General features: G+C 32.0%; 2 protein-coding genes across 2 annotated transcripts; both read right to left on the minus strand.

Moving 5' to 3' along the window:
- Positions 1 to 9,854: 9,854 nt before the first annotated feature.
- CGCS363_v012762 (uncharacterized protein) lies at positions 9,855 to 11,451 on the minus strand (the record flags this gene model as incomplete). Its single annotated transcript, XM_036644611.1, has 3 exons — positions 9,855 to 9,857; positions 11,014 to 11,180; positions 11,232 to 11,451. The coding sequence occupies 3 exons, from the start codon at positions 11,449 to 11,451 to the stop codon at positions 9,855 to 9,857; spliced, it is 390 nt and encodes a 129-aa protein (XP_036490270.1).
- A 1,091-nt stretch (positions 11,452 to 12,542) lies between these two features.
- On the minus strand, positions 12,543 to 13,391 carry CGCS363_v012763 (uncharacterized protein; the record flags this gene model as incomplete). The annotated part of the gene is made up of 1 exon (XM_036644612.1): positions 12,543 to 13,391. One exon carries the CDS (start codon positions 13,389 to 13,391, stop codon positions 12,543 to 12,545), a length of 849 nt encoding a protein of 282 aa, XP_036490271.1.
- Positions 13,392 to 14,847: the final 1,456 nt, after the last annotated feature.

A 14,847-nucleotide genomic window follows, 5' to 3' on the forward strand; every position in this document is an offset into this window, starting at 1 on the left:
GAGGGGCCGGAAAACCCGCCCGGAACCGGTGGGGGATCGCCCACACCGACACCGACTACCGACCATGAATTGAGGCTTGTCGCTGTCTCCCCCGCGTTTCACAGCGGTCAGTCTAACGGACGGTTGAGATTCTAGTCGGACGCGGGGTATCTGCTGAGCCCGATGTGGGATAGTTCCACTGGGAGACCCAGCACCACAACGGCCCGCGCGTTATTGTCCGAACACCGAAGGCCGCAAAGGCATGTTTCTATTCCCACGAAATATAGATGATATCCGTAGACGTTCTCTCTCGTGTTCATTTTGTGAAGAATTCTTTTGTGAATTTTTGTATAACTAGGGATATATAAGAGGTCCCCCTTACTCTAACTACCCCCTATATATCTAACCGCCCCTATTAACTACTACTACGCTATAGCGATCGTATATATATCCTTAAGTTCCTTTAATAGGGCGCTATACTTTAATAATATAAGACGCTTAATTTAATTAACGTCGTATAGTTTATTTATTTTAAAGTTTATTTTAATACGTTTAAAATATCTCTATATTTTAACTTAATAATATATTATCTTATTAAGGTATATTAGTAGAAAGTAGTAGTATATTTAATATACTATTAAGCTTTATACTAAGGGATTAAGTTATATATATAAAAATCTATATACTTTATTTTAATTCTTTTAAGTAATTATAAAGAAGCTATTACTACTTTTAAAGTAGTAATAAATAGTATTAATATAGTATAATAATAATATTTTAATATTAAAAGAGTAATAAGTTATAGTAATATAAAGAGGGAGATACTTACCCCTTATTATTAAAGTAATTTACGCTCTCTTTATATACTTCTATAAATAACTATAGAGGTTTCTCTATAAGCTATCCTAGCTCTCAAATATTTCCCTATAAGAGTTATATAGTAGTTAATAAAGTGCACCTCTAGGCAGCAAACTACAGAAGAAAAGTTAGAAGGGAAGAAAGATTCTCTCTTATATTCTTTCCTTTATTTAACGGTCAAACCATAGGCCAACAGTAGGATCAGAGTTAGCAATGTCCGCTGAGAACGTCTGCGTCCACGCTCACTGGACAGACTCAGACGAAGTAATTTATTTGTATTGAGTTTACTATCCGCGCGGTAGTTTCTGGCTGACCAGGCGGTAATCCCACTTATCTCAACCAATCCGACTTCCAGCTTCAGTCGCATAGCCAATCACATACAGCATAACGTTCTACACAATCAATACCGCGAAGTTATCGATTACCCGCGCGCAGCTACTGAATCGACTTACAAAGTCCTTTTCAGCTAACCATATCACTAGTTAAGCAGTGGGATACTGCCCGGTTAGCCAGAAACTACCGTCCGGATAGCAAAATTACTCGTATTTTGATTACTCACCTGCTACTTTATCTCGTAGAGGACAGAGCTCTTGCGACGTCAAAACAAACACCGGCAACTCCTTTTAACAGGAACGCGGCTTTTCCGGCGAACTCTTTCCCGTCAACCAATCAAGGCAGTAATATGAAAAGTTTGCGCCTAAGAAAGTTGATTTTCGGCGCAAAGAGTTGCGCATTGAGCACTGCAGAAGGCCAAACTGACTATGTTGAGACGCACGCTCATCAGGCGTTCCATTTGTTCTTCTCAGTGCCTATTTCAGGCTAGCGCGCGCCCTTAGGATGACCACGATAGATGACAGGGCGCAACGCTTCAACGTATTTGATGTGATCGGCCTGTAACTGACATTGAACAGTTAAATATCACCACTTAGAGCTTGTATAGGTGGCCAAACTTCTCTTCGACTCAAGCACCACAAGATAAAGATATTGAAGGAATATCAGCAACTATGCGACACGCCTCAGAAACGCTGACTGCCGTCCTCTTAGTGGATATTTAAGAAGGATTTAAGCACCTGACACATTGGGGTTCATCCTGCAGCACGCTATCGTTTGAAGCTAACGTTGCAACACTTATTTGCGTTTGCCTTTGTTAGATTGCAGGGGTTAAAATAGCGCTTCTTAGCCGCTAGGGGGCAGCCTAGATAAATAGATAATCCGCCTAACGAGAGTAATAAGCCTTATAAAAACCGCGCGCAGAGTTTTTATTTATACCTAGGGATATATAGTTAATATATATCTAAGTTAATTTATTAATTAATAGTCTAATTTATATTAACTAATATACTAATAAGCTATTTATAATACTAAAGAATAGTTTATAAATATATAATAATACTTCTAAATAATAAAAAGATCCCTCTAAAAAGTATAAAAGATTAGGTCCTTTAGATTAACTAAGTTTAAGCCCTCTATTATTCTTATTAGTTATAGTATACTATAAACTTTAAGAGGTTTTCTAAGAGTACTACTTAAGCTTATAAGTTTACTTTCTAGAGGTTTATAGTATCTCTAAAACTCCCCTATATCTCTAACTACTTAGTATAAAGAAATATAACTATAATAGTTCTCTATAAGAATAATATAAAGATTTCCTAAATAATAAGATTTATAGATCTCTCTTAAGTAAATTATACTTTCTATAATAAGCTTAGAGTAAATTATAGCTTCTTTAAAAAGGAGTAAGATAGTATAATAAAAAGTATATAAGAGGTTTAGTAATTTATAAAAGAGATAGTATTTATAAAGTTTCTATAGTATTATTATACTATTAATATAAGTATTAATAAGTAGCTTTATAAGCTAAAAACCTATATTAATTATAGTAAGAGAGAATAAAAAACTTAGGTAATCTCTAAATATATAATAATAATTATAGCTTTTAATTAAAAGTTCTTCTTAATAAAAAAGGATATAAAGGTATAGATCTCTTAATAGGAAAATATAATCTATAAAGAGTAGAGCTATAAAGTTCTAAATAACTTAGACTTCTTAATTTAGTTTCTTAAATATATTAATATACTTACTTAGAGCTGCTTTAATATATAGATATCTATTTACTATATAACTAAGCTCTCTTTAGTAACTTAATAGAGCTTTATAGTTAGTAAAGTTATCTCTAATACTTAAATATATCTTATATACCTTAAAACTGCTCTATAGAAGTTTAAAATAAGTAGAGGTATATTTAGCTTTATAGTTTAAAATAAGAAACCTTAACTAAGTAAATCTAAATAACTTAATAAAATAACTAACTATAGAATAAACTATAAAAGAGGTCCCTAAAGAGGATAAGACTTAAAGTAACTCTTAGTAGTAATAAAAACTTACTAAAAGTAAGAAGAATCTCTTTTAGATACTTAAAGTATAGAGAAACTATACTATAAGTTATATTATAATATATATACTCTCTCTAAGTACTTTTATATTAACGCTATAATTTAACTAAAAGTATAAGTACTTTAAATAGTTATCTAATATATCTTTAATAAAAAAATAGAGAATAATAAAGCTTTTATAAAGTATATCTATAAAGTAATAAAGTATACCTTAGAGTTAGTATAACTCTATAGGAAAGCTAGAAAGTATATTAGGGTAGTATTTATAATATTAGGAGAATACTCTCTTATAAAATCTATAATATTAGACTTAAGCTTTATAATATATATATTTAATTATATAAGATAGTTTATTACTTTATAAAGCGTTTTAGTAGGAAACTTCTTATAGGCTAAAATGTATAAAGTCCTTATTAAGGTATATAGTATAGCTAAAATCTTAATAAGAAGTATAAATAGTATAATAAAACTATAACTATTTAATATAGCTTTATATCCTAAACTTATTAGTAACTTAATATCTCTATAAAAGTTATACTAGAGAGGGATATAATAAAATATAAGTTTTAATAATAACTATCTATAGAAGTTAGACTATATATTCTTATACTTACTTAAGAATATTAATAACTAATATATTTTTAATTATAAATTACTTAGTAAAGTAGCTTTTACTATAATTATACCTTTACTAGCTCTTATATAAAATAAAGCTCTAAAATTAAGAAGAAGATATAACTATATAACCTTAATATATTATAAGCTTATTAAAGGATTAGTAGAGCTTTAGTACTAGAAGCTTAGATACCTAAAGCTAAAAGCTCTCTAGTATCTATCTAACCTTATAAAAAAGGTTTAAATATTAAATAAATACTTAAGAATCTTAACTACTAACTATAATATATATAGATAAAAGAAGTTATATTACTAAGTATAATATATACTAAGAGAAGTAGTTATATAAGCTTTTTTAAGTAAGAGAATTACTTTAAACTTCTATAACTATAAAGAAAGATATAAAGGTTATACTTTAAGTATAATTATTATTAATAAAGCTTTAAGCTTAGCTTAAGACTTCTATTTAAAAAGTAAAAAAATAAACTTACTCCTTAATACTTTAAATAAGTTCTTAAACTACCTTTAAACTATATTTAGTATCTAAGTTAAGGAAATTAAAATAAATAATAAAATATTAAAGTATAAATAGGTTAAAGAAGAACTATACGTAAGAAGTATTAAGATTAAGCTATCTTCTCTATATATATAAGTATAAAATAGAAAGGTAGAAAGAGTAGCTATAGCTATTAAGTAGTATATAAAAGTAATAGTAATAAATATAAAGTTACTAGATATACTTTAGTTAGAAATTAGTAAAGTAGCTATATATATATATAACTATATATTAGTAGTAAGTTAAGAATAGAAAACTCTATATAAGCTCTTCTATAGCTACTTCTAGTTATAGGAAAACTTATACTTAGTATAGCTAGACTTCTTATATCTTTAAGTATATAGATACTATATATATATAATAACTAAAGATATTTAACTTAAAAGAAATAAATATTAAAAACTTATACTAAAAGTATTTATTAGTTTTCTTTTAAGCTATATATTAAGTAATTCTTTCTATATATAGAACTTACTAAAAAGCAAAATATTTACTATATAAAATATAGTATTTAATAAAATAAAGTTTTATAATAGAAATCTAATATATATAATAGAAGAGTTCTATTATATAAACCTTAAAGTAATCTAAAAATATATTATTTAGCTTATTAAGGTATCTTATAGTACTCCTATAAAATAGGAAGCTAATAAAGAAGTAGATAAGATCTTTAATTATATTAAAACTACTATAAGAGAAGAGATTAACTAAGAATAGCTAGAGAAAATAGCGCTATATATAAATATATAGTTTAAGCTTTAGCTAATACTACTTCTCTCTCTAAAACTAATAAGCCTATTTATAATACTTAGTAAAACTTTTTAAGAAGTTTCTAATATAAAGAGGTAAGAAATAAGCTTATTAGTAATAAAAATAACCTTTAGAACCTTATTTAAAGCTATATTCTTAGTAAGAAGTAATCTATATAAAAATCCTTATACTCTCTAAAGACTAAATAGCTTAAGTAGTTTATATATATAGCTTAGCTAGCTTTATATAGCTATAAGAGAAGATTAATTTATAGATATAATAAAAAAGTTATAAAATAAGAAAGTAAAAATTAAAAGCTTAAAAGTTTCTAAAAAGAGCTTAAAGAAGTATAAAATACCTTCTAGAAGCTCCCTTTTATTAAGAGTAACTTAGTCTATATACTTATACTTTATAGGTACTTATTAATAAAAGTTACTTCCCCTCTTAATATTATATTAGTAACTCTTAAGTTAAGAAGAATAACTAAACTATAAGAAGAAATATAATCTCTTAAAGTTTAACTATTACTTTTTAGTAGAAGGTTTCCTATAAATAGAGAAATCTTACTTATAAAGTTATAAGAAGTCTAAATTATAAAAAGAAATTATAAGAAATACTTTAAGAGATTAATAAGTCCTTAGATATTACTAAGTATATACCTATAAGCTTAATAAGTATAGTAGACTTATAAAGCTAAAAGCTTATTTAGTAATTTAAAGAGATTAATAAATAAAAGATACTTAAGATACTTATATTATAACTTTTATAAGAATATTATTTTAAACTTTAATAGCTATAATAAACTACTTTAACTTAAAGTTTCTTTAGTATAATATAATAAATATATTTATATATATTAAGCTTAATAAGATAGTATATATAAAGTTCCTACTTAGCTATAAGAAGCTTAAAAAAGTACTTAAGCTTAAAAAAGCTTTATATAGACTTTATTAATCTCCTCTCTTATAGTAGTATTATTTTAAAAAAAGATTAAAAGAGTTAAACTTCTTATAAGTAATAAGAGAGGATTACTACTAAAAAAAAAGTTAAATATACTTTTTTTTCTATATAGATAACTATATATTTACTTACTTAATAGCTTCTTAAAAAGAAGCTAAAAAAGTAGTTAAAGAACTTTAGAAGAGATACTACTTTAAAAGTAGTAAAAGCTTATAATAGTTTCTTAGTATTAAAGTTCTCTATAATTAAAAAATAAAGAAACTTTAGCTTTTATAATTAGTTTATATAGAAAAGGTAAAAAGACTCCTTTTACTAGAATACTCTCTAAAGATATAAGATAGAACCCTTATAGAGTATATTAAACTACTTCTATATAAAGAAAAAGCTTTAAATAGTAAAGTTAATCTCTATTAGAGAAAAATAGAAACTATCCTATATATAGTAATAATAATAAGACTAAATCTTATATTTATAATAAGTTATTTAGCTTATTTTAATTAGAATCCTAAACTAAAATATTAGTAAGCTATAGATTAAGCTTTATAGTATCTCTATAAGATATATTACTTATATATTAAGTATAAAGTTAAGGCTAAAAGCTTATATAATACTCTTAAAGTAGCCTCTAATATAAGTTTTAGTAATAATACCTTAGATTAAAAAAGCTCTTAGGGATTTATAATAAAGCTCTTTAGAAATATTATTATATAGAAAGTAAGTAAATAAATAACTATAATAACTTTAACTATAGAAGTAAAGCTTCTCTTACTTTTATTTATAGCTTAAGAAGTAATATTTATAAACTACTTTATAATATTTCTCTAAGTATAACTCTTTAGAGAGATAAAATAGGAAGTATCATTTTAACTTATAAAAAGTACTCTTATAATAATATAAATCTAATATAATAACTAATAGATAGTTAGGCTAATTACTAAAGAGCTTATCTATCTTTAAATAAGGTTATACTATATTAATATCTATAACTACTAGCTTTATTAAGAGATTTATAAGAAGTATATATTAGTAGTATATACTCCTTCTATATAACTAATAGTAGATAGTCTTATAAAGTCCCTCTTATAGTAAGCCTTTAAAAACTTCTAGGTATAACTAGGAATAGCTAATTAAGAAGAAACCTTTAAAAGAAATTATATTTCTAAGCTTAAAAGAGATAAAAAGAGCTAGAAGAAAAAAATAAAAAAAGAAAATATTTAGGATAACTTTATATAATAAATATAGAAAGTTATAAAGATAAAGAGTAGAGAATATAAAAGAACTTTTATTTAAAGTAGAAAACTACTAAAGAGACTAAATATCTATAAATTTATAGCTTAAAAGTAGAACTATTTTAAACTAAAGCCCCTAAGATACTAAGAAACTATAAAATAAAAATATTTAAATACTTTTAAAAATAGGAATAAAAAAAATAGCTTTATAAGAAATAACTAAGAAGATAACTAACTTAAAAGTGTTAAGCTAGTTATAAAACTCCTTAAAGTTAATATAACTAGACTTAGAAGTATAAAAGAGAGTATAATTAAAGTTATAATAAGTAGCTATAATAGTACTCTAAGTATAACTTAAAGTAAAGTAAAAACTAGAGAAAACGCTTAAAAAAGTAAGAGAAGTATAAACTAAAATCTCTAAATAAAGAGGAAATAAGCTAGAAAGAAGTATAATAATAGGAAGTATAAAAGCTAGAATAGAGTAGTAAATATATAAAGTATACTTAAGAGAAGTAATACCTTACTTCTTAGTAGTTTTATAAACTATAATAACTTTATAAGTAGTATCCTAAAAGTCCTCTTAGGTAATACTAATTCTCTATAAAAAATTAATAACTATATAGAAACACTTAATGAAGGATAATTTATACTTTAGCTAAGATAAACTTATTACTCTTAGTATACTTCTTTATCTTATAAAGCTTATAATAGAAAGTAATAATCTCTTTAATACTTATAAAGTAGTTACTACTCTTTATATAGTAATAGTAATAAATATTCTTACTAAAGAAGTAGTAGCTAAAGTATAAATAGCCTCTATTAAAAGAAAAAGAGTAGTTAAAATAAAGCTTATCCTCTAACTTAAAGGAGAAGTTTATAGAATTAAAGAAGTTATTAGTACTTATAATAACCTCACTCTCTTCTTTTTCTTCTTCTTTATTAGTAATAATAGTAGTAATAATCTCTATATTAGTATAAATAGCTTAAAAAGTAGCTTTTTCTTTTTTTTATTTCTTTTTTTTAATAGTAATATATTTAGTGAGATATTTAGTAATATAATCCTTCTTCTTCTACTTAGTAAGAGAAAAAGTAAAAACTTTAGCTTCTTTAATCTCCTTTTTCTCCTTAGCCTCTTTCTTAGCTTAATACTAAATATTAGAGGGGTAGCTATACTTCTTCTTAATAGAGGTCTCCTTAACCTAGCTATTATTAAAGTCCTCTTCTTTAATAAGCTAAGTAATAAAGCACTTAATATAACTAAAAAGGTAAATAAGTAAAGTAAAAATAGGAGCTATAAAAAGAGGATTAATAATAAAAAATATTTATAAAAAGAGTGTAAACTAATAACTAAAACTAATAAGAGAAGCTAGCTTATCCTCTTTAGAGTTATTAGAAAAGCTAAAAAAGAGGTAAGCTAAATAATAATACTTAGAGGTCTTAAGTATATATATATAGCTAGTATAAGAAGTAGTAAAATAAGTTTTATATTTAATATTAAAAGTATTATAAGAAGATATTATAAAGTATTTAATCTATTTAAAATAAATATTAGTATAGTAGTAAAAAGGTAATATAAAGATAATATATAATTTATAAAATCTTAAAAGCTAAAGAAAAAAGAGAAAAAAAATAATAAGAAGTATAAGTAGTAAAAAATTATTTACTTACCTTCTTACTATTAAAGAGAGCTAAAGTAGTTAGTAAAACTATAACTAATTAGAAGCTTTAAGCTAGTTAAGTAAAGTAGAAGATACTTTATTCTACTACTTTAACTATTTATAGTAAGAAAAGCTATTATTTTATAATTTATAAAACTATTAAAACTATAATAATAGGAAGTAATTAAAGCTATTTAGAAACGCTTAATTAAGCTATAGGGATAACTATATAATTATACTAATTATCCCTAAAAGGGCGTGTTAAATTATAGAGGTTAAAATAGTACTTCTTAGTTACTAGGAAGTAGCTTAGATAAATAGATAATCCGCTTAATAAGAGCGATAGGCCTTATGAAAACCACGCGCAGAGTTTTTGCCTATACCTAGGGATATATAGTTAATACATATCTAAGTCAATTTATTAGCTCTTACCGAAACCCCTATAAATGCGGGATTTTTAGGTTTCAGCCATACTACCACCCTAAACGTTAATTAATATCGTTATTTTTGTTGTTTTTGATTAGTTTACTAGTAATTAATGCTATTCATATTAATTTATTTATATCTTAATGTTATTTATAGCTCTAGGAACTATATAAAGCGTAATATATATATTTAGGGGTAAGATCTTATTATATATAATAGCGTTAGTTTATAGGTCCTTATAAACTTAAGATTTATTATATATATTATAAAATCTAATGTAGTATAAAGGTATAATATATATATATACTAATATAATATATAATTAACTATATAATAGCTATAAAGAAGTTATTCCCTCTTTTATTAGCCCTTAGAGGGATTAAGCTAAAGTCTATAATACTTTAATATATTTAATTAAACCTAAAATATATTACTTTTAAGGAATTAGGTTAGTTTTAGTTATTAATACCTATAAAGTTATCTATAAAGTTAATAACTATTAGAAATAGATATAAAAGTATATCTTTATATAATAAGAGTTCTATAAACTTATTATTAGTAAAAGTAAATATAAACTTATATAGCTATACTTAAAGAGGTAATAGTATTTATAAGCTAATTAGAACTTAAGTTTATATATTTTTAGGTAGACTATATATAGTTTTTATAAATTAAGCTTTAAATACCCCCCTAATTAAGATATTAAATAATATAGATAATATTAATATAGAAGATAATATAGATTAAGAAGAAGAGGTTAATAATAAAACTAAAGAAAAAGAAGTATTTATTTAGTATAAAATAATTAATATAATAAACTTAGAAAACTTTAAAGATATTAGATCTATAGAGGAAGAAGAAATTAAACTATACTAAGAGAGGCTTACTTTTAATACTACTAATAAACTCTTTAATTTTAAAGAACCTATCTTATTACTTAAGATTTACTAGTTTGAGATTCCTATTCGACTTAAGGTTACGTTTCCTCCTAGCTCTGGGTTGAAGTTTAGCCCTAACGTCTATACCTATATATTTGAGACTTACGATCTTGCTGTTGAGCTTATGATGTGGTTCGACTGTGATATTATGGAACAACTACTAAAGAAGTTCGATCGTGAAGTGCTCTAGATCTCGAGCATACGTGCTATGTGGTGTCCACGCAAAGCCATAGTCCCTACACGTGCATGAGCATAGGCATCGTGTTAGGTATACAAATGAGGCTGTACTTACCCTCCAGGCAATATGACGATGCCGCGTCGATGCATCTCTCGAAGCCCAGCAACCGCAGTGTCAAGCTCTCTCACATATCCCGCCTTTTCAGAAGCTTCCTGCGTATATCTAAACGCTTCGGCTTTATATGCAGTGGCCACGAGCTAGTTGATCGCTGGTGTAATGATACTCGTATGTCTCTTCTCCTCTAGCATTTCTATACCTATATGTATTCAGTATTGTTAGGCTTGTGGCAGACAGCTAAGCAAAAGTTCTGAAGTTCTACTTTTGTCGTTAACATAGGATGCATGGAATATGACGTCTACTCTATGACTGACGCACATCTTTACTGAGTTGCGAGCTTGGGCATGTGCGCATACTCTCTTGCCATGGCGATGAGCTTCCTCGACGCACGCAGCCGTTTCTGCAGCGGTGAAGTAGCAATCTTCTGCCGCGCGGTTGCCTGTTATCTCTTCGCCTGACATGCTGATTTTGACGTTATCAACCCCAATGCACTGGATATTTGAGCGAACAACCTGTTGCATCTCTGCGTTTTATCAGCCTAATTCTTTTGGCGTGAAAATTGACGACGACATACCCTCGGGGCCCTCGGCAAATCTGGTAATGGAGGCTACCAGATCGCCTTCTGGTTTCGCGATTTCTCTTGCATTGGCTAGGTATCGGGGACCTGGAATGTCTCCAGAGTTTATGGCATCTCGGATAACAACATCAAGTCGGTCCTTTGCTGCGGCAGCTCCAAAACACCTATAACTCAGGATGAGACCCATCTGAATCAAGCACCAAGGGAATGCGTACATCGTGTATCCCGAGTCAAGAAAGCATTTGGCACTTTTGATTGTCAAAAGTACATGCTCCTCTACTGGCAAGTCTCCTAGGCGGGCCAAGTCGCCCCCGTTCCAGGTCAAATGTGCATGAGCGTCACCCAACCCTGACATCAGCGTCCTTCCTTGCCCGTGGAACACCGTCACGCAAGGGTCTGATTTGAGCTCTTCCTTTCCGGGAACGGTTCCGACATGTGTTATTCTCTCGTCTTGCAATACCATTAGCAAGCAAGAATGTATCTTTCCCAGGCTAATTTGCTCACCTTCGATTAGAACATCGCCTGGGTATGGTTGACGACCAGTCGATTCCAATATCTGGACCTCCGTGAAAAGGATCTTCGAGCCTTTGTTACTTCCTTGGATATGATAGTCCCTTGGTTGTAGCTTTGGGTCCAACTTGAGGTTGTCGATGTATGCCACATTTCTTGGAACGGCCTGGGAATTCTTTGTTGGCCCCCACGCAGTATAACGACCTTGCGGCCATGAAACATGGCTTGAAGTTGCCATGGTCTGGGCCGATAATAGTCTATGGTAGTCAGTCCGGCGCTCAACAGTCTACTCGTTCGAACGATGCAACCGACCACTTTCAAGCCAGCACACAAATACACTCGCCGTTAGAGCCTTGGGTCATCTACAGGAGTGATTCTTCACCTTTGCTGAGGCTTCGGTTGTCAATGAATTTTGTTGGAACCGTTGTTGCTCCCCTGATATCCCCGCAGTTCATGTCTCACATACCCCGCGTGGTTGAACATGAGCTCAGACAGCCGCTCTAATCGACCGCCCAATCAAGATCGCATGCCAACAACTGCCGAGATGTAAGCAGCGCGGAAGCAGCGCAAATGTAACGGCTTGTCAAATTCCAAAGTTGACTGGTGGAAGATTCCTTTTTAATATTTTGCAGGACACCCACCCGTGATAGACACAGTCTTCGAAGTGAACAGGCATAAATGGCATAGAATGTTCGTATACGGGACCACGATGGAACAATCAATACCACACAAGCCTAATGGTGGCGATGAAGACAAATTCATACGTTAAAATTCAAGACAGCTAAGCCGCCAAGCGTTTTACTGGAAGGACCTCTCGATCACGGTGTTGAACTCCCGCTCTGCATCTTGGGCATTCTTCAGCGCGTCACACCGTGCGTCGCCCATCCATTTTGCCGCCTTCTCCTCGGTGACACCTGCCACAAGTAAGGTCTGGAGGTTCAAAGACTCGATCAACGCCGTTATGTTCCAAAAGTAGCTGCTGAGAGGCTTGACCAGAGCGCGCATCTCCATCTCCTCTCTGTCCTCCGCGGGAATGGTGACAATAACCGGGTCAAAGTCTCCTACGTTCTCAAGTGTCGGGAAATTCTTCATCCAATTCATGTTGAGTTCGACAAGGTTCCGAAAATCAGATACGAATGCTGCCCCATCTCGCGCGATATCGACTGCCTTCTTCGCCATCTTCTTAGCTAGCTCCGGTTTCTCGGCCATGAGAATGGTGTCGTAGAGCCTGTTGGCCTGAATGCAGTTGTTCATGGCGATGTTGACTTCATCTGTTGCGTCGAGCATCTCGACATCTTCTTCGTCCAGCTGGACTGAAAAGTGTCGCAGGTGCCCACAGGGCTGTTCGTCGCATGCTTTGCACGGCCCGAGCTGGGGAGAGACCATCTCTGAGACGACGGGTTCCGGTGTAGATTCTCCTGGTATGACGAGGTTCGGTACACTGCCCTGGGATTCGCTGTCCTTACCAGAGGAAATATCGTGAGAAACCACTTCGACCGACTGCGTTGGTGGCTGGGTGGACATCGGAGTCGAGTCGGATGGCTGAGGCTCGCGAGCATGCGACCGAGTGTTGTGTATCTTGGTCCACTTCAGCGGCCTGTCTGGTATGATGGAAGCTCCCTGGGAGGCCATGGAGCATCCATTCATGGTGAGAGGACGCGAAGTTCTCTTGGCCGGAGGTTCCACGGGATCATCATAAATACTTGGCCTGGGCCGCTGAGGGGCGGTCCTTTTCCTAGAGGCTGACTTGACGGTACTCTCTTGAATCTTTGATACGGATTTAGGGTTGGAGCGTGGACCTTTCTTGATACCACGACTTTGCAGTAATGGCAGTACCGAGGGCTGTGATGGACGGAACGGATCGTGTGCGTTATTGAATATAGCCTTTGTCTTATCTGATGCTAGTGGTTTGTTCTTGCTTCGAGAAGATGAAATCGAGGACGATGACGAAGTTGTCGATGGGCAAGAAGATGAATCAGTTGACGAGTCAGAAGACTCATCATACGATGACCGTGGCTGAGCCGGACTGGCGCCCTGTGTTAACTCAAAGGCGTCGGTATTTCCGCTAATTTCATTGGGCTGGATATTGATTGGCTTGGGATCATATTGTTTGGTGCAGTCCGCTGCGAAAGATTGGAATGGTTCAGGTTCGGATTTGAGGCTTGATGCTTCGTACTTGGAATCTTCAGGTTTGGCATCCTGGTCTGGCATTGGCTCCACGGGACGATGCTAAAAGATTTAGTGTCGAAAATGAAATATTTGGAGATCTTTGCGAATTGTCGGGGAGCAACTCACCGAAAAGGCGACAAAAGCATTTGAGATGTCTGCACACAGCAAGTGCGGTAAGCAGTCTGGCTTTGACTTCAAACGTTGCTCCACCTGTGCGGTGAGCCAATACTGTCCTTCTGCGCCAAGTTCTAGTAGATTCCATGTAAGTGAAACGGGTAGCGAGATACGCACCACTACAGCTGAGGCCAGTGACTCTGTAAAAAGTCTGAAGATAATCGATATATCGGTGATTGTATCCGATTAACGGGATCCATTCGGGGTGATCGCAACCGAGAATGTCGCTGTGAACAACAGCGCCGACTTTTGCGAAGAACGACTGTATTTTCCGGTCTCGAAACACCAGAGGCTTGTTGAAAACGGGCGGCGGTCTTGCTGGGACCACGTTCACTCCCGCCATGATGATAGGGCGATCAAGAGACGATTGTGTAAGAGCCAGGTTGTGTAGCAGCTGAGAGTTCTTCAGGTAAACAACTCATGATGAGGCGTCAAAAACGGCCTGGACATCACACACAATGTCAAAATTCTTCTATAAGTGTATCTTATTGAGGGCTTCGACATCGCAAGCTGTCCATCTTACACGAGCTTCTCGGTGGCTTATTCGGCACTTCGATTGTCTTGATTCCTTGGCATGGCTGGCCAAGATGAAGCCGAGATGTCTGTGCGAAAAAGCGGATGATGCGACTGTTTTGATTGGCCGACTACTGATGAAACATCTCCCTTCCCGGCTCCCGCAATTCGTTTTCCAGCCCCTGACACTCATCTGATCGACTCTTCAACAAACTTTTCAGCCCTACAACTCCTCGTTCTGAGTCCG

Source organism: Colletotrichum siamense, assembly GCF_013390195.1.
Source record: "Colletotrichum siamense strain Cg363 chromosome Unknown KSG_Cg363_contig08, whole genome shotgun sequence".
In the NCBI taxonomy this organism is placed as follows: domain Eukaryota; kingdom Fungi; phylum Ascomycota; class Sordariomycetes; order Glomerellales; family Glomerellaceae; genus Colletotrichum; species Colletotrichum siamense.